We start from the raw sequence: 19,955 nt of genomic DNA, 5'->3' as shown, positions 1-19,955 counted from the left end.
GGGAAAGTAGTCATCCATCATGCAGTTTGCCTGTGTGCGGACGGCACCGCTCAGGGTTTCCACAGCCCTCAGGAACTTCAGCTTGTCCTGGTTGGACTAGGGCAGAGCATATACTCTGGCCCTTAGCGCCTCCTGCAGGCCGCCCGTGGGACCCTCACCCCCAGCCTGGACCACAGGTGCTCGCCTGGATTCCTCACACGGTGCCCCATCCCCTGGACTGTAGCCCTCTGGAGACAGTGGGGCTCAGGGTCTGTGAGTGAGATGCTCTCACACGGACGTGTCTGGTGGCCTGGCCACCTGAGACTGCCCACGTCAGAAGGCCCAACAGGCTGGATTCTGGTGGCTTTCGTGCCAGGGCTACTATTCAAAACCCAAGGAAGCGTGAGCTGTCATCTTCCCCCCACCGCCTCACTTTCTTCCTCAGTTCTCAAAACATCCCAGAGAGTTTCCTTACCATTTCTCCATGTCCTAGGAATTCCAGGATGAACCGATAAGCTTCTCTCTCTGATTGGCGCAATCCTGCAAAGGGACGTTTTTGGAGGAGCTTGGCCGAGTCTCTCAGAAGGAGTGAGGAGGCGGGGCCACCCTGCTCCAGCCCTCTGCCACGATGGCTCAGAAGCCAGCAGAGGCCTGGGGAGGGGGCACCCCAGCTCCGGAGCCAGCTTCTCCCATCCTGTGGCCCGGAGTGGGCCTCCGAGGCCTACGTGGAAACGTAGTGGAGGGAACTTAGTTAAGAGGTTCTCCACATCGGGCCAGGGATGGAAGACTGCAGAGAGAGAGAGCTTGCAGTCACCCCGTGGCCACAAATCGTTCTAGATGGGCTTTGACATTCCCCAATGTGAATGGGTGTGAAACCCCAAACAGCCTTGGAACCCCCCTTGTCCACGGGGCCCTCCGGGCAAGCCTCCCTGAGCAGGGACCCAGGTGTCGACGCAGAGGCTGGGGTGAGGCTAAGCGTAGAGCCTGTCCATCTCGAGGGGCATCGGGAAGGCAGGGAGAAGGGTGGAGATGGTGGCAGCACTGGGACCCAAAGTGACATGGGCCGCTTCACGTCACCCTGCAGAGGCGCGCCCTGGGGTGGGGCTGGAAGCCACAGCTCCCGCAGTTATAATCAAACCGCCAAGTTCAAAGCTCAGCTCCCCACTTCATTAGCCCTGTGACCTCCAGATATAAGTCTCCGCTTCTGTTTCCTGTCTGTGCATGTGAGGAGCAGGCCTAAGCAGGCTCTATCCCCTCGTTTCAATTCTGTCATCTTCACATGGGGCCCGATAATCACAGCACCTATGACTGTTCTGAGGCTCAAATGAATTCCTGTATGAGAAGCCTAGAAGGACCCCTGGCACACAGAGAGTTCCTCCTGGGGCACAGACATTGAACACCTTTTATGTAAAAGGTGTTTTTCCAGGCGGAGCTTACAGACAGTTGACACACCTTTCCAGAAACTACCTGCTGTCCTGTGTCCTTCTAAACGACGTGTTTTTGCATTTGCTCATGTAGGTTTGTATAAATACACACAGGAGATCAGAGAAAGTCTCAGTGACTGGTGTGAGTGGTTTTGAAGAGCCAGAGGAGGAAGCCATACCAGTATCTAGAGAAAGGGCATTCTAGGCCAAAGGAACAGCAGATGCAAAGGCCCTGAGGCAGGATCGCGCCTGAGGCTGTGTGCCTGGAGGGGGTCCTTAAAGGCCTGTGGTCGGGAGTGTGGCTTTTGCTCTGAGTGAGATGGGAACCCTGCGTGGGTTTTGAGTAAAAGGGAGGCACAGTCTGACCTTCGTTTCACAAGGTTGCTCTGGCTGCTCCGCTGAGAATAGATGGGGGTGCAGTGGGGGGCGTGGCATATCAATCCAGGGACAGATGACGCGACCCATACCAGGGAAGGTAGGAGCGAGGGGCCAGGTTCTATACCTACTCTGAGCGCAGCACCGGTAGGAACAGTGACCGGCTAGAGGTGAGATTGAGAGAAAGACAGAAAGCAAGACTCGGGGCCTGAGAAACCGAGGGGGGAGTTGCATTGAGACGGGGAACAGGTTTGGGGTTCCGAGTCAAGTCTGGAACATGTTAACTGTGAGACGTCTGCCAAGCATCTGAGTGGAAAAGCAAGAGGCAGTGGGTTTAAGAGCCTGGGTGAGGGCTGGGCTCTGCGAGGCCGACCCTGATTGGGGGCTGTTGGCACAGGGAGGCACTAACGGTCAGCTGGGGAGCGTTTACCTCCGAGCCCAGACAATGTCCTGGTCCCCACCCAGCTCCAGGGTTCTCAAGCAGCCGGGTCTGAAAAGGGACAGGTATGCACCTGTGCAGGCTGTGAAGGGGCAGCCAGAAGTGGTGGGCTCGTGCCCGCCACGTGACACCTCGAGCCCGGGCTGGGCCATCATGACCACGTCTGAGCTGCTGCCGTGAGCTGCCCCATGGCGGGCCGGGTTCAGAGCCCGCTGCTCACCTGTCAGGTTAGGCTTCCAAGACGCATGCTCAGCGGGTTGTGCAGAGGCCGCTTTGCTTGTCTTGTGACTTCTGCGGTTTGGGTTCATCTGCACACGCAGGGCAGTGGTCTGCAGCGTGCGGTGACGGGGGGCCGGGCAAGATGCAGGATGCAGGCCCTGGTTGTGTGCGAGAAAAGGAACGGGCTGAGCAGTGCCAGGGCCGGGCTCAGCTCCCTGTCCCAACCTGTAGGAAGATATGGGACCCTCGGAAGGGCCCCGCGTCACCCTGACTTCCTAGGAGTCTTCCATTCAGGGCTCTCCCTGCGTGGGGGACACTTGAGACTCAGAGGCAGCCCCCCCCCCAGGTCAAGGTGTGCATCCCTCTGCCTCTGGGAGTCCCGCTGCTGAGGTCCTAAAGCCCCTTGTACCAGACGCTTGTCCCCTTCCCCAATTGGTAATCCCAGTCTTCCCTGTGGGAGGGGGGCTAGGAGCCCCCAGATGTTGGCCCCTCCCAGACACAGCCCACCCCACTTGTGCACCAGGAAGTACTGCCTGACTGGCCCTCACTGCCTTGAACTTGGGATCCCCAGAACACAGAATTCCTAAGAAGCACCTTGTGGGGGGACCCCAGCCCTCTTCTTTTGTCCCCCCCTCTCCTGAGCTGGTCCCAGTCTGTCCTGTGGCTGGGGAGCTGCCCCCTCCAGCCAGTTGTCCTCCGGGAGCCTAACTCCTTACGTGTCTGAAATACTCAGCCAAGTGCCCCAATATCCACCGTCCACTTAAGACTAACGATGCCCAGGTCTGCAATTCAGAGGCCGGCGCCTCCCAGGACCCCTGGCACCATCTCCCCTCCCAGCCCCTCTCCACCCAGAAGGGACGCCACCCCGGGCCTCAGCCAGCCAGGCCCCTGAAGCCACAGATGGCCCCGGTCCCCAGAGCTGAGCACCCAGACAGAGTTGGAAGCGCCCGGCCAGCAGCCATCTGCCGGCCCACCCCTCCCTGCCACTTCCTCTTCTGGGGGGTGACAGGCAGGCAGGGCCCCTCTACCTGACTCGCTGGGCACCTCAGATCCAGTCACACACTCCTCCTGGGACCGGGCTCTAGGGGGCGCTGTGCCCCAGATCCCGAGGCGGCCCCTGCAGGACAGGCCTGGAGGTGGCAGGGTGTGAGCTTCCCACCCGCTCCCATGGTTCCCGGAGATGGGGAGAGGCCTTGTGGAGAGACACCGCCCCAAGGAAGCACCCCACTTGTGCAGCTTTGGAGAAGGGGCTGTTTCTCACCAGGACCTCTTCTCTGGGCAGCAGCAGCTCCTGCCGGCTGACCTGGAGGCTCAGCCACACTCATCACTGACCACTGCCCAGCCTGGCCGGGCAGGAGCCAGACCTGAGGCTGCCGGTCGCCTGTCCTTGGGGAAGTGACTCCAGAGCCCAGCTCCTCCAGCCTGGAGACCTGAGGGGCTTGGACCCAGGGTGTGCCTGCTTCCACCCTGCCAGGGAAGCAGACAGCCGAGAGGCCCCCTCCCACCCCACCCAGCCCAGCCCACCCACTCCCCAGGACCCAGCCAGACCGGCCCGAGAGGCCAGGCAACTCTGCCACCCTGGGCATCCTCCTCAGGGCTGGGCAGAGCCTCGTGGCACAAAAGAACCCTTTACCGTCAGCCCGGCTGATCACAAACAAGCTTTATTGAAGTATTTGGCACTAGAACCCACAGGTGCAGCCCTTGCAGCCGAATTAGCCACTGCAACAGCACCAGGCATCATATGGGACCAATAAGTTAATACAAAGGACGCTCAGGTGTGGGGGGTGCTCAGCTGTCTCCCAGCTCAGCCCCCCGGAGGACACTGGGAAGGGAGATGGCTGGACACTGGGGAAAGACAAACTGGACAAGAACAGTACCCAAAGCAGAACATTCGAACGTGCAGGTGCCCCCTCCCCCTCCTCCCCGATCCCCCCGACAGGCCACCTGGGCTCTTCCCGCGGCACCCTCGTGCAGCCGCAACGCCGCTCTGTCCAGGAGGGAGAAGGGGCCTGTTGGTCAGGCATCGAATCCTTGGAGCCTTCGGCGGTACTTCCAGTCCCTGCCTGAGTCCAGGAAAGGGTGGCTCTGTGCCAGCCAAATCAGACCTCAGCGCTCCCGGGCCCTCCCAGCCTCCACTTGAAGCAGGAGCCCCATCTGGGTTTAACCAGCAGCAAAGGCCCCGCGATGAGAACACAGGCACCACCTCATGGTCTCACGCAGCACAGGCAGCTCAAGTCACGGCAGCTGGGACAACTGGTTAGCGTCCTTTAGGGCAGGTGCTCCCATCTGTATGTCAAGGAACCCCAGTCTCACAGCAGAGGGATGGCTGGGAGGGGAGCAGGAGCCGTGAGCCCCCTGCATCTGAGAACAAGCCACAAAACCGGTGCCTTTCCAAAATATTTGTAAGGTGTTGGCTTTTAGGACTATGATGAAAAGAGGTTAGAGGGAGTGGTGGCGTTGCAAGTTCTCGCGATGATCAGAGAAAGTGGTCAAAGGGTGAGCTGTTCTCCAGCCACCAGCACCACAGGGTGGCCCCCAGCCGGGCCTCATGATGCTTCAATCTGGGGAAGCCTCCACATCAAGGCTCAGCGGTCAGAGAAGCTGGGAGCCCACAGAGCCTGGAGAGTGGAGAGGGGGGCCCCCCACAGGCTTCACAGGTCAGGAAGACCATAATCCACCAGGACGCACTGGCTTTTAACCCACATCGGTGCATCACAGAGCACATTGTAAAGGGGGGTGGGGTACCCCAGTGCGGTACCCAGAGGGCTGGCAAACGGGCAGTGGGGTGCAGAGACATGCCGCAGCCAGCCTCCAGCTGCAGTGGGACAGGAGGCCGAGCTGTTCTCCAGGCCAGTTCTCAGAACCGGAGCGCTGAGCATTTGAGGACCCGACTGGCCCTCGCTGCCTCCTGGTGCATTCTCTACCACATGTCTTGCATAAGGAGACAATGTCACTCAGACAGGCCGGGACTCCGGTCTAGCACGCCAGCCTCCGAGGAATAAAGCATTATCATATTAGAGGGATCTTGAGGACAAACGACAAATATAAATCCTCAGACCAGGACTTCTCAACAAAAACTGGTATTAAAAAAAAAAGTCTCAGCTCCAGGTCATCGTCCTGCGATGCGGGCAAGGGAGCTGCACAGAAGGCACTCGAGGGGGGGCAGTCTGAGCCCCAGCCCCGCTAGGAAACAGTCTTTTCCGGCAGCCGAGCCGCGGCCTGGGGGCACAGGGTACACCTGGCCTTGGTTACACCTGGCTGATGATCTCGCCGTTCTCAGGTACAAAGACTTGCACAGGTGCCCCCTCGGGCGATCTCCGGAGCACACACACTGTGGGCACCTGCCAGGGTCAGGGAGAAAGGAAAGGTGGGTGAGCAGACCAGGCAGAAATGTCCAGACCGCAAGCACAGCTGTACCACCCTTGTCCCTTAAGAACGCTGACCAGGGGCAGCCCCGGCCCAGCCACTCAGCCCCTGCCTCCCCAGGAGGCCTCTGCCCCCCAGGGATCACCCTGCATCCACTTTCCACTGCAGCGCTCTATGGGGTACGCCAGGCACCCTGACCTCCGCCCGTCCCGAGCTCACTTCACACCACCCTCCCTGTCTGGCGGGTTGGGCTGGGCTGGGCCTGGGCCAAAGACAGGTCTGAGCTCGCAGGAAGGAAAAGCACATCAGCTGGAGGGTGCGGCCGGGACGGGCCAGGGTGCTGCCAGGCCCAGATGCCCGCCGCAGCCCAGGGAAGTGGTGTGGGGGATGACGTGCAGCTGGGCCTGGGGAATCTAGGCTCTCAGAGAAGCAGCCCTCCGTACCAGGCAGAAACAGATGGGGCTCATCTGCATGTCTCCCCCACTTTCGGGATGAAGAGACAGGGCCATAGAGACCAGGCCGCCACCCCTGCGTCACTGTCAGGGTGCTGTGTCCTGCGAGCTAGTACTCAACACCACTCACCTAGTACTCACTACGCATTCCTCTCATCATTTTACACATGAACTCATCGAGGTCCCTACCTGCCTGTGACAAAAGCAGTCCCATTCTACAGAGGAGGGAGAAAGGCTCCGGAGTTAATCCACTTGCCCGATCACGTCACTTGTAAGGGGCAGGGCTGAGCTCTGAACCCCGCCAGCCTACCGCAGGGTCTGTGCACTCAACCCGTATGCCACCCGGCTTTCCAGCGTGGCAGCAGGGACCAGTGACAGGCAGCTGCCTTGGGGAGGCCGCTGAGCGACAGGCAGTCACAGGCTCTGGCTTAGGCAAACACTTCCCCAGACTCTCCTCTCTGTCCTGGGCCCTCAAGTCGGGAAATTGTGGGGGGTGTCAATGTGGATTGGACTTTTGATGAGGAATAGAGGCGTATCTGTTTGGGGGATCAACTGCGGAGCCCTTGAGAAGTCTAGCAGCAAAGTTAGGAGGTGCCCCAAGGGAGTCAGGGGTGCGTTTCAAAACCAAGAGGGAATGGTTTTTTTGGCCTGTTCTTCCCAGCTGGGGGTCACCTGGCCACCAGACTGCTGGTGTGACATCTCTCTACTCTGGGACCTGCCAGGCTGGCGGCCCTTCCACAGATGCAAGGGCCTGCGACACTTACCTGTGTCCGGGGCCCCAGGGCCCGCCCGGGGGGCAGGCTGCGCACGCGGAAGGCCCCCTGGCGGTCCAGCGAGTGGGGGCGCGCGCTGCGCATGCGGGCGCGCTCGTGCCAGGACTGCAGCTCCTGGGTCACCGCCGCCCTGCACAGCGCGCGGCCGGCGGGGCTGTCCTTGAGCGAGGGCGTGCGCGCTGGGCGGCCGCGGGGGCGCACGTGCTGCTGCAGCTGCTGCAGCTGCTGGAGCCGCAGGGCCAGCCCCTCCTCGTCGCGGGCCACCAGGTCCAGCTCGCCGGGCGGCAGGCAGCCCTCGGCCACCAGCACGTACCGCCCAGCCGGGAAGGGCCCCGGGGGCAGCATCAGCGCTGGATGGGGAGCAGCGGGGCCCCAGGCCCCGTGGTGGCCCGGCAGCGCGGGCGGGGACAGCGGCCGCAGAGCGCAGATGTCAGGGCTGCTGCTGCCTGGCGAGGTGGCGTGCGACACGCTGGAGCCGTCCGAGCCGCTGTCCTCCGAGCAGGAGTTGGGAGTGTGGGGCGGCCGTGGGGGCCCGGCCGGGGTCCAGCAGGAGCTGGGCACAGTCACCGTGTAGTGCGTGGGGCGGCGGCGGGGCCCCGCGCGGAAGGAGTCCGTCCTGCGGGGAGGATGAAGGCGGACGTCCTGAGTCTGGGGGGTGGGGGCGCACACCGTCCAGGCCCAACGCGACTCAGCACGCCCTTCACCCCAGTGGAGCCTTCTGCTCCACTCCCATTCCTGGTTTGTCTCCAGCGTGCTACAGCCGTGTCACCCATTCTCAGCCATTTTAGGGACCCTTGGTTCATCCACAGAACCTGTTCAGGCAGACACTGTCAGGCGTCTAAGCTGAACGCGGCACAGAGGGCGGGGACGCAGTCTACAATCCAAATAGAGAGGCCTCAGGAGAAGCCAATTCTTGATCCTGGATTTCCAGCCTCCAGAAAACGCTGAGACAATCACCTGTCATCTAAGCCACCCCATCTGGTGTATTTTCTTACGGCAGCACTAACAGACTAACACAGGGTGGCGTCCCCAAGGGCACCAGCCAGCCCCAGAGGGACTGAAATCCAGCCCTCACACTGCTGCTGCTGACACACAGGGGCACCGGGCCCTGTCTGTCCAGAGGGGACACCTTTTCCTAATTGGCACAAAGGCACTGTTTGCAAAAGGGCCCTGGCACCGGCTATACAAAAAGCCTGAAACTCACTCTGGACGTGAGAGTGGGTGTTCCAGGCTGCACCCGTCTCGGGCTACCTGACAAGCGAATTTACACGGATGGAGGAACCCGGCAGGGCCTGCTGGGGCCCAGGGCTTTCTGTGGTGTCGCTAACACCTGTCATAACACTGTCACTTAAACTAGCACCAAGCAGCGGGAGGCTTGGAAAGCAGCGGGAGGCTTGGAAAGCAGCATGCAACTGACTCATTATTTGCGGATTCTGTATTTGCAAATTCTCCCACCGCTGAATTCATCTGTCATGTCATAACCAGCATGTGTGGCACTTGCGTGGTCATTTGGGGACATGCACAGGATGGTGAAAAATTGGGGCTGCCCAGCAGGTCCATTCCCAGCTGAGACTGAATAAGGCGACCCTCTGACAGCTCGCTTCAGCTCAGTGTCAACAATTGGCCTTTCCAGTCTATTCAGTGCTCGCTTTTTTGTTGTTGTTTGCCATTTTGTGCTTCTCTTGGGTGACATCACTGTTTTAAATGGCCCCAAGCAAAGTGCTGAGGTGCTGTCTGTGGTTCCTGAGTGCAGGTCAGCTATGACGGCCTCATGGAGAAAACGCCTATTAGCCTATTAGATGAGCTTCATCCGGACATGACTTCAACGTTAATGAGTCAAGGACATATATTAAATACGGTGTCTTTAACCAGAAACTCCCATGAAACAGGCTATGTATTGATCAGTTGACAAAAATTTGAGCAGAAGCTCTCGGGAACCTAGCACTGTATTTCCCCAGGAGCAGTGGCCATGTCTGCCAATGCCATGTGTGGTGACTTTGCAGGGCGTAAAATGACCGCAAATAATGAGAGCCGACTGCACATGTCAGTAGTGACCAAAAACGTGCAGTCGCAGAAAACGGAAAGGATACCAGCACACACGTTCTGTGGAGGACACTTGTGCAGAACGACAAAACTGGGGTCTTTGGAAGAAAACTGGCTTCATGAACGACTGGCCTCTGGCTTTGCTGGCTGTGGCACCGGCCACGCCGTCACCCACAGGTGTCCCACCTCTGTCCTAGGAGCCACCACCCTCTAATGTAAGCTTTCGACGCAGGTCCCTGCCTCCTGCACCTCGGGGATGGCCCATCTTTTTACCTCAGAGACTGCGACAGGCCCCTCCTCCCCTGCGTCTCGGGGGTGGCGGGGGCACTGGTGCGGCCCTGCCGCTGGATGGGGACACTGCGGACGGGAACCACGTGGTAGGAAGCAGGCTCCAGCAGCCACAGGCTGGAGGCAGTGGGCGCCTCCTGCGGCACGGTGGCCGAGCTGCGGTAAAGGGGTGGTGACAGGTCAGAGGCAGGCATGCTTCCATGTGGGGGTTCACGTTATGCAGAGGAATGGAGCCCCGTGGCAGGGGCCCCAAGCTCCCACCACCACACAGTAAGGAGGGGGCCGTCTCCCAGGCTGGCCCTGCTCTACCCCCAGCAGGCCCCCTGCTCCGGCCCTCCCCCTTTCCCTGCCCTGCCCTGACCTGCCCTCGCTGTCGGGGTCGGAAGACTTCCTGGGCTTCTCGTAGGGGTGGTCCAGGCTGGTCTCCTTCCAGGGGCTATTCTGGATGGGGGCGCGGTCCAGACCCCCGGTCTCAGGTCCTGCTGGCTGCAGCCCCTCGAGGCTCTGGGGCGGGAGAGGCAAGGACTCCGCGGGAGGTTTTGACACCTGGGCCTCCTCTGCAGGAGTAAAGACACCTGTGAGGGCAGTGGCTGGGGAACCGGCCCAACAAGAGCCTCCGTGGTCCATGCGCAGCTCTCCCCTCCGTGGCCGCTTGTCCAGCTGTGCCAGACCCAGATGCTCAAAAAAAGATTTCCTCTCCTTTGGAGTTAATCCCTCCCTCACAGCCCTATTTTACACCTGCCCCCTTCAAGAAGCCTTGCAGCGGACTCTCCTTGGCTTACATCACTCCTCCTTCTAACCTTTGCTCCTGGTGCCATGTCTGCAGCGAACCGTCTGTTTACCTGTTTTACCTGTTCACACCGTGCCCGTGTGTGCTATTTCCTTATTGGCCGGGGCACTCCCTTGGGCGGGACTGCACACCTTGGTTATCTTGACCCCCAGCATCTTAGAGCTTGTAAACAGGCTTCTTAATCTATGGACATAGGCTTCCTGCTGCCCTCTTCTCAGAAAGGACAGTGACTGGCCAGCTAGCTCTCTGGCTCTCACAGGTGCCCATGGAAATAGAGTCCCAGGACTCCTGGGCTTGGCCAGAATTCACCCTCCCTTTCCCTGTCAGAATGATCGAGTGTCCAGAATGCAGAAGAGGCAGCACAGACCCACCTTCGCTGAGCACGTGCGGGGCACAGAAAAGCATCGGTAAGAGTGGCACCCACCTCCACTAGCTCACTCAAAGCTCTGCCCCCCATTTGAAGTCCCCGCCGATGAACTCTGCCAAAGCCCCAGGGTCCCAGCCCTGACGACCGTCCCTAAGCCGCCCCTCTCACCTTCCTCCAGGAGTAGCCCATCCGACAGGGAGCTGTCATCGGAGGCACTCAGCCCTGCAAAAGCCAAGGGGAGAAAAGACATGGAGGTGAGGGAATCAACAACCCACAGGTATGGGGAGCCAGCAGTCCAGAAGAGCCCAGGCCTGACCCCCACCTTCCCAATAGCTGCCTTCTCAGGAAATGCCAACTGTGTGTTAAACACTATTTTGGGTAGGACTTTGTTACTTGGAAGTAGAAAACAAATCAGAAGTCAGGAACAAGTAGCAGGAAACACGATTTTAATCCTGGCTCTGCCATTAGCTTTGCGACCTTGCCTTGACTAAGCCATTTCAACCCTCTGGTTAACTGGCTGTTTCTATAAATAAAGTTTTATCGAAACACAGCTACCGCTTTGTTGACATAACATCTGGCCACCTTTGCTACAAGGGGAGAAGTCAGTAGCTGTGGCAGAGACCACGAGGCCCACACAGCCTGAAACATTTACTGTCTGGACCTTTAGAGACGTTTTCAACCTTTGTTCTACAGTTTAAACGGAGTAAAAATGTCAAGGTTCTTCTTTTTCGCCGATGTCCAGCTGGAGAAATGGTGGGACTATCGCTGTCAGGGAGCTGACTGGGGTCAGAGTCATGGGTTTTGGTTTGAATATATGGTCTGGGAAGAAAGGCATCAACCCCTATCACTCCTCAACTTCATGAAGACAAGCAGGTCAGCGTTTCACAGGCCAGACACACCGTCGCCTCTGCACAGTGCGGGTGGCCCAGCACACCCGCCAGCCAGACACTTATGGTTCCTGAGGGCTGCTCACCGTCTCAGCCACACTGCCCCACCCCAGCCCTGGGGAGCAGAGGACGGGGAGTGGGGGGACTTCTTCCCCACCAGAGCCCTTTAAACCAGCAAAGTCTCGCCCCCTGAGCCTGGGTCACTCCTGTGTCGGCTCACATCCTTTCTACCCTAAATCAGAGACCTGCACGGTGATAACCGCCTGCCTGAGGCATGGGACCAGGGAGGGCTTTCAGGAGCCACACAAGGTCCTAACCTGGGAGGAGAGCAGCCTCGGCAAAAAGCCTGAGGGGGTGGGAGCAGCAGGTGATTCCCCCAGCCCCCTCCAGGCCTGGAATGCAGGTCTGCCCAGGGCCACCACCCCCTCCCCTCATCCCCTCCTCCAGTCGCCTCTGGGACCCATGAGAGGCCTGGGGGAGGGGCCAGGCAAGGCCATGATGTCCTTGGAAGGGAGGGCTGCAAGTCTGAAGGAGAGAGCTGGGTTTGGGTCCCACCTGAGGGCTCAGAAACACACAGGTCACCTGGGTTGGACGCACTTATGCCACTGATGGCCCTGGGCCCAGACAGCTCACTCGGTGCCCCATAAGCCATGGGGATCCGACCAGAAAAGGGATTCGACCATCTTGACCAGGATGATTCTAGAAACTTAAGGGATTGTGGGGCGGGGCACTGGGGCTGCTGGATTTCAACCGAAAGAGCCCTTGCCCTGAAACCACGCACAGCAATGGTGGGTCCCTGGCGGCTTACTCATCCCAGCTGACCCGATAAGACCAGATAAGCGTGTCCCTGTGGGCCTGGAGCGGCCCGGGGGCCTGCAGATGAGGAGCCCTTGGAAGCAGCTCACGGCCAGCCCGGACATGCCTCCTGCCCAGGACATCTCCTGAGGGTGGTGGGTTCTGAGCAAGATGCGGAAGGAAGGGGTGGGCTGCTCTCCTGGGAGCTGGGGGGCAGGGTCCCAGGGGACGGGGGAGTCCTCTGCTGAGGCTTGTAGGGTGGCAGGGGGTCAGCACGGGGTTTGGAGCCTCAAACACAGTCGGGCCACGCAGGCCAGGCTGACCAATGGCCGTGGCGGCCCACCTCCCGCAGGGCTCCCGGCAGCCCAGGCCAGGCATGCTCACCGGGACCCAGGGGCACGGGCCCGCTGTGCCGCCGCCGCTCGCCCAGGCAGCGCTCCAGCTCCTGCAGCTTCCTCTCCTCCTGCAGCACCGCGTGCTTCCGCTGCCGGCGGGCCTGCCGGCCCAGGTTCTCCTCGCGGCTCAGGCGCCGGGCGGCCTCGGCTATCTGCAGCTGCAGGGCCAGCTCCTGCTCCAGGCCGCTCAGGGGGTCCTGGGGGGTGGGGGCAGTGAGCGCGGGGGGCAAGGGGCCCGGGGCCCGGGGACACAGAGGGCGGCCCTGACCAGGTGCTCTGGATCCTGGCTCTAAGCCACCGACGTGGGGCACAGGGTGACGGTGGGAGGTGCCCACGAGCAACGCTGTCAGCCGGGAAAGCTGGCACAGGGTCCCACCCACCCACCAGCTGGCTCCCCGAGCCAGACAGGGCAGGCACAAAGTGGGACACTTTCCCTCCTGACTACAAAGGGTTGGGCAGGGGAAACTGCTGCCACTCACACCCCACTGAAGGGCTTCTGGGAGGACTGGCACCACCCCCACTCTCCCTCCCAGGCCAAGGAGGACGAGGACAGCCCTGCGGCCAGAAGAACCTGTCTGAACAGGCCACTGCCTGTCTGGGTTGCTTGAGCTTCTAACTGATCTGCCCACTGGGGACCAAACCAATGTCCTCCCTTGAGCTGCCAGCTCTCTGCCTCCTGGGGTGGCATATCTTCCCCATGGATATCTGGGCTCCACCTCAGCGGGTGCCCCTCGTCCGCATGGAGCCATGTGGCTTTACCGCTGAGCACCAGAAGCTTTCCCCTCCAGGAGTGATGCCCGGGCTCCACGGCCCACCTCCCGGGTCCGAGGTTCCTCACCTCTCTGGACAAGGCCTTCTCGTCCAGCTTGTAAGCTGCCCCGATCCTGCGGCGGATCTTGGGGGCCTTCTCCCCTGGCTTGAGGGGGTACTCGGCTGGCAAGACGCCCGTCAGCTCCTGCAGTGGGAACAAGGTCAAGCCAGGCCCCTCTCCACTCGCCCCCAAGAGGAGCTGTCCCCGGGCCTGACCCTGCCCACCCGCCACCCCATCCCGTCGTCCAGGGTGGTCTCCCCAGCATTGTGAGGCTCCCTCTGCACCCCGCCCCTCTCCTTCAAGCCTTTTTTCTCACCTCCTCCAGACCTCTGCCCTGGTCCTGGCTCGTCTCACGCACCCCAACCTGCTACGTCCCTCTGCAGCCCTTCATCCCTTCTCCCCGGAGTCATCCAATGTCCCCAGCAGGGACTCCAGGCACCACTCCCCCATCTGACTTCCGAAATTCTCCCTTTCCTCAGCCCAGCATCCCAAAACGGGGCTCTAGGGCTCCTCAGAGTAACCCCCAGTGTGCATGTGCAAACAGCGGCCTTCAAGGCTCACCGCCTCCCGCAGGCACAGCGCCCTCAGCTCCTCCAGGCAGGCCTCCAGCCTCTCCTCCAGCGCCTGCTGCTGCTTGCGCACCGCGAACGTCAGCTCCTTCACCTCCTTCAGCTCCTTCAGCTCCTTCAGCGGGGACACCGGGCTGTCGGGGCCTGGGGCAGAGGGCAAGCGCTCAGGGAAGCCCGCAGGCCGTGCTGACCAACCCAGGGGAGCATGCGCACGCACACATGCACGTATGCACACATGCACACACGTTTGCACGAGCATGCATGTACACACACGTACATGCGTACACACACGTGCACACACACGCCTATTCTCTCTCGTCCCCCCGTCAGGACTGGGCCAGCCTAGGCCCACAAGCTCAGGCCACCCAGAGATCCAACTCTGTGATCACTGGGGCCAAAGTTGAAGACACCAGTTCCAGAAAGAATCAGGAAGGAAAGTGCTCCAGCCTTTCCAGTGTCTGCCCCCCAGCAGAGACCTCTCCCACCCTCCCATACCCCCGTCCAGTCCTCAGCATCTCAGCTTGGCCGGCCCTGGGCGGGGCTCCGGGCTCAGGGAGCCGGGACTGGGGTCCAGACATGGGACTTCCTGAGCCGCTCACCAGACTGCAGGATGATTCCGCTGTCGGTGTCGCTGACTTCATCCTTACTCTCCATGGTGGACTTCTGGGAGGAGGGTGCACAGAGCAGGAAGGGGTGACACTGTTCCCAGCCCGAGCCAGGACGTGTGGGCGGCCTGGAGTTCCCCCAGCTTTGAAGAGACAACAACAAAAAAGCTACGTGTAAACCCCCTAGGTTCCAAACAGAGCTCAGCGATCAGGCTAGAGGGGCGCGGGCATGGACTATGAGGACTATGCGTCCTTGGGCGAGCACAGTGGGGGTTCTCAGCACTGGGGGTGCTGTGGGCCTTGCCATCACACCTGTTCCCCGGGGGCTCGCTGGGCCCACCACAGCTCCCTGCTGCCTCCTACGCAGAGAGGCCTCTGGGCCCAAGTGGCTCAACAGCAGAGGTGGCCCCAGGAACCACTGACCCGGGGCAGAAGGTCAATAAGGAAAAGGGCTAAAGGATGGGGACAAGGAGAATGGGGGCAGGAAAGAAAGCAGCAAGGGGACCTGTCCCCAGGGGGCAGGCCTGTCCTTACAGGGCTGACTGTCCTCAGCCAGAGGACGTGGGAGGCAGGAGGCCCAGCCTGCTACCTAAGGGGGTGAGGGCACTTCAACAAGTGGGTGGGACCTGGGCACTCAGCCAAGGCCCTGGTCTGGTGCCCCAAAGCCCAGGCTGCCCGGCTCTCTGGACCAGGCAGGTGCCAGACAGCTGCCCCAAAGCCTTGACCCAACTCCCAGGACACCAACCACGACCAGGAGATCCTCATCAGCCTGGACCCCCTGGACCCCCCAGGCAGGGCAGCCCCGGAGGTGTGTGCCAGGGTTGCCGGCAGTGGAGGTGGGTGACTAGAACGGAAGCTGCTCAGGGACAGGGCGATCACCACTCCTGCCTTCTTGGGGCTTGGGAACACGGGGGTGACGCGGGCACAGTCCCAGCCTCACCAAAACAACACCTGCTGCGTGCCCCCTCCCACGAGCCCACACCCCCGGTTGGGCCCAGCTGGCAGGGCCGGGCAGCTGTGGTTGCAGAGCTGCAGGGGTGGGGAGGGCGGGTGGAGCTGGGCGGGAGGTCTGGAAGGAGCCCAGCCACCTCCTCACTGAGTCAGCCCATTAAGCAACAGTCCAGTTCCTCCGAGTTTCTGTCTGGAGCTTATCCTGCCTCCTGAGGGCAGGGGCCACGGGGAGAGGAACACGGGCCTTGGGAGAGCAGACCCAAAGCACGGCCCCGAGCGGGGGCCCACCCCCAGCAGCACCTCTGCCTGCGGGGACACAAAGCGCAGAGCCACCGAGAGGCTTTCCAGACCTCCATAAACACCGCAGCCCGTCAACGTGCACGGGCAGCGACAACGGAGCACAACATGGACCTGCGCTCGGGACCGTCAGCTCCGAGAATGGGTGGCAGGGTTGGAAAAACAAGTTTATGTGGGGCCTGTGCAAAGCGGCCTAAGAGGCTGGCCGTATGTCCTGGGAACATCGGAGGTCTGTCCATCCCTCCCAACCCCTCATCCTCCCAGAGATGAGAGTGGGCAGGCGCCCTCTTCCCACCGGGCAGCCTCGGACCCTCGCCAAGACCAGGCCCAGGCCCAGCCCAAGGCAGGCGGAAGCCAGTCTCAGCTCGCTGGGGACCGGGACAGGGAGCCGCTGGGAATGTGCGAGGAGAGCCATTCGCTAGTCACACTTGCTGATCAATTATTAACTTGGGAAGGGGTAGCCTTGGAAAGTCGTGCCACCCAGTTCAGGGACTGAGATGGGGGGCCCTAAGCAGACACCCCTTAGCAGCCTCCTCTCCCCCAGGGTCGGCCCGGTTAAGGAGGAGGCACTGCACTCAGCGGACCCAGTCTGGCGCTGGGCCCACCAGTGGCTCACTCGCTGCTCCAAGTCGGGCCACAACACAGGCCCTGAAGTCAGGAGCCCCAGACTGGAGTCTGTCACCTGGGCAAGTCACCCCATCTGGCTGGGCCCCCTTTCTTCACAGGCACAAGGGACATGAGACAGCTCTAAGGCCCTACACAGCCCCCAGCCTGAATCCAGACCCCTGGGACACTGTCAGACACAGCCATGTCCTCTGGCCCTGCTGGCTGCCCTCCAGCGTGGGGACCTGTCCCAAGCCCACCTGCACCCACGAGGGCACGGTCCAGCCGAGGTGTTTCAAGCACTGCTTTTCGGCAAACATCCCACTCCCTCCCAATAGGAAAACCCGCGCTCTCCCGCCCCTCAGCTCAGCTCCAGTGCTGGGCCCTAAGAAGCAGCCTGTCCGCCTGACTGAACAAAGTCCCCAGGAAAAGGCAGAGGAGGGACGACGGGGATTGAAGGGGGAATGGAAACCCGTGCACCCCCCCTCAGGGGTCTCCTGTGAATCACAGCCTGGGTTTCTCATTCCTGCTTCTCCTGTGGAAACGGAGGCCTCAGAACGATAGGGACAGGCTCCCCACCCGGTCCCATCAGCACCCCCATCTCCCTGGGCCCCAGACGGGACGGGGTGGGGGTGCCGGCCACTGTTGAGCTCCTCCCGGGCCAGCCTGCCCCTTGGCCGCCAGGACCTGCTCCAGCCTGCCCTGCCCTCACCTGCCTGGGTGCGTGAGTCCAGGAGTCCGGGAAACAGCCTGTTCCCAGCTCAGGGGGCCGGCGGGTGTCGCATGCCACCTCGGGGTCTCCCAGGCCACGGGGCGGCCTGCTGGCACTCTCTCGCTGACCTGCTCCCACTCGGCACACACTGGTCTGCCAGCGCCTGGCCTGCGTCCCTCCCAGTCTGCTGGGCCCGGGGAACCAGGTTGCTTGTTGTGACTTGAGTCAGAGGGAGGAGCAGGTGAGCTAGTCCCTCCCTGAATAATCCTGCGTGGCTGCTCCAGGGTGTCTGCACTTCCGGGCAGCAGAGGCGCAGGGGGAAGGGGACACCCCCCCCCCGCCCCCGGGAGGAACTGCAGGCGGCCACAGGGGTCCCGTCTTCATGGCCTCTTGGGCACCAGTGCAAAGAGCTGAGGTGAGGGGCCCACGTGCCCTCCTGCAGATGACCACTGTCCTCCTGTGCCTCAGTTTCCCTTTCCAGAAACCCAGGCTCGCAGCCCCCAGAAGCAGGTGGAAGGGCACTGACTGCCACAGGTGGGGGTCGGGGTGGGGGGGAGAAACCAGCAAGAAACTTATAAACTGACGAGGCCGGGTCCTTGCTCTTCCCACGCGGAAACGGAGACCAAGGCCCGAGTTCTGTCTCTCCAGAGTCAGCTTAAAAGCCTCAGGAAGGCAGCAACCCCGGAACTCCGTATGGGGGGGGGCTCTGGGGTCCCACAGCAGGTCTGGCTGTCCTGCCTTTTATCCCAGACATCTCCCCCGGGATCATCAAAACCATCACTTCCCTGTTTATCATTTCCACTCATCCTCCAGCAGGTCCACGGGGCACAGACCCGAACCCCAGTCCTGTGCCCTCCTCCACAGGAGGGTCCCCGTCACCCCAGGCTCTAGGCCCACTCCTCAAACTCCAAAATGGGATTTGTTTCCTACAAAACATAAGCTTCCAGCTCTACCCCGTCATTGCCCCTCCAGCAAACGCTGTTGGAATTCAGCCTGTTTCACTGGGGAAGCTACGGCGAAGGCCACCTGTTGCCTGTCCCCAGCAAGCTAAACCACAGAATGCTGCAGATTAAGGCCTGCCCCCACCCCCACCCCCACCCCCAGACTTCATCCTACCACCTCCTTTTCCCCCACTCTCTGGTCCTCTTGCCACACCCCCCTCCCTGGGATCCCAGCACAACCTAGCTCAGCACCGCCCCCCTCCCGCACCCCCAGCGCCGGGATGAGGGAGATGTCAGCTCCACCAAGGACAAGGACCCCCAGTGGAGCAGAGCCGGGTCCCCCACAGCGCTCCCCTGGCCTCCTCCCCTTCCCTAGCACCCCCCCTGTATGCACACCCGGCTCACCTTCACATTCCTGCACACACCCTCTTTCCAAACAATGCTCCAGTCCTCCAGGCTGACCCCTCCTTCCCTCCCCAGGCTGAGGCTGAGGGGCCCCGCCAGGGGACAGCCCCTCTGGCGGAGAAGAGCCAGCCGTGGGTCAAGAGCCTGCAGCCCTGCCCTCCCCCATCGTTCTAGGGAAAACAACAGGCGTCCCCATCCCCTACAGGTTTGTCACATTCTTTCAACGTCAAACAGAGGAGTTGACTGGGCCCCTAACTGACAACCTCCCTCTACCTTGCCCATCCCCCAGCTCCAGGTGGGGAAGGATGGAAGTTTCTGGAATCAGCTCCCAGTATATGTTTTGAGGCATAAAATAAAATTAAGAGAATTGCTAAGAGAAGCAATTGCATCGAAACACAGTTCTAAGAACAAACCGACCAACCGCCTAGTGATGTAACTGCTCCTCTGCTGACATTACACAGGGTCTCTCAGTGGGCAACCTCGCAGAGCTGATGAGTGGACACCTCGAGGCAGCCACAACCGCACTGTGACGTGAAACTGCGATTTCTAGTAACGGCAAAGTCACAGGTGCTCATGCCCATGCTTCTCGTTTCTCGGCCTTCGTAACAGGGCCATGCTGAATTTCTGCTAAAGATGGTAGAAAATAGAGATATGGGCTTTTCCCATGGGAGTTTGTGAACCCTGGGACTTCCCTCCAGATGCTTTGGTCTCTGGACCCAGTTAAGAACCCCGCCTTGTGGGAACCCCCCATCTGAGTTCAAAGGCAGCGCTCCCCAATGCTGCAGAATCTGGGGTTTGGAGCGAGGCTGGCAAAGCAGCTCTCCCAGACACCCAGGCCCACACTGGGTCTGGCTGTGCGCCCCGCCATCCAACTCAAAACACCAAGGGGCGGTGGGCGTTCCAGAGAACTTGGGGTTCGGCGCCCCCTCTGCCAGCCAGTCTAGGTCAGGGGACTGATGGACGCCCCCAGCCCCGGGCCACTGGCTGGGAAGGACGTGGATTTTCCTCGCATCACGTTAGACTACTCAGGACCTGATCTGTGAACCGAGAAAGACCCACATCTCTGCAGGGCTGTCGCTTCCCGGAGGAAAAGTCCTGAATCGGAAAAGCCTCCCGCACCCCGCCGGCCCCCCACGCCCCAGTCGTGTCCCTTCCGATCCCGGAGACTGGAAGTTCTCTCAAAGCCAGGGCCCGTCCCCCGTCGCCACATCCCCGCCCGCGCCCGGCGCTGCACGGCCGCGGGCGCCCCGGAATTCCACCGAATGAATTAACAGGCGGCGGCGCGCGCCGGGCCGGCCGCGCGGGAGGCGCAGGGGGTTGAGGGCCCGGGACCCTCGGGGCGCGGGGGCGGGAGGCGGCCCTCCAGCCGTTTTCCGTCGCCGCCGCCCCCCCTGCCCGCCGGGAAGGTGCCCGCCTGCGGCACGCGGTGGCGGCGTGGCCGGGCCGGGGCGCCCCAGCCGGCCCGGAAG

At 61.3% G+C, this 19,955-nt stretch overlaps 1 protein-coding gene across 2 annotated transcripts; it reads right to left on the bottom strand.

The window, feature by feature from the left end:
• Nucleotides 1-4,026: 4,026 nt before the first annotated feature.
• Nucleotides 4,027-19,076, bottom strand: INAVA (innate immunity activator). 2 transcript variants are annotated; one of them, XM_019637984.1, is made up of 10 exons: nucleotides 18,908-19,076; nucleotides 14,572-14,720; nucleotides 13,965-14,116; nucleotides 13,431-13,547; nucleotides 12,582-12,789; nucleotides 10,684-10,737; nucleotides 9,720-9,915; nucleotides 9,344-9,514; nucleotides 7,019-7,643; nucleotides 4,027-5,777 (listed from the first exon to the last, which is right to left on the bottom strand). In XM_019637984.1, exons 2-10 carry the CDS (start codon nucleotides 14,624-14,626, stop codon nucleotides 5,685-5,687), a joined length of 1,671 nt encoding a protein of 556 aa, XP_019493529.1. In that variant the 5' UTR covers nucleotides 14,627-14,720; nucleotides 18,908-19,076; the 3' UTR covers nucleotides 4,027-5,684. The 2 variants fall into 2 exon arrangements, with proteins under 2 accessions (XP_019493529.1, XP_019493530.1); XM_019637985.1 differs by lacking the exon at nucleotides 18,908-19,076 and adding an exon at nucleotides 17,141-17,427.
• Nucleotides 19,077-19,955: the final 879 nt, after the last annotated feature.

The sequence above is a fragment of the Hipposideros armiger genome, unplaced genomic scaffold (assembly GCF_001890085.2).
Source record: "Hipposideros armiger isolate ML-2016 unplaced genomic scaffold, ASM189008v1 scaffold_37, whole genome shotgun sequence".
Classification (NCBI taxonomy): domain Eukaryota; kingdom Metazoa; phylum Chordata; class Mammalia; order Chiroptera; family Hipposideridae; genus Hipposideros; species Hipposideros armiger.
This window is presented reverse-complemented; position numbering and strand designations above follow the sequence as displayed.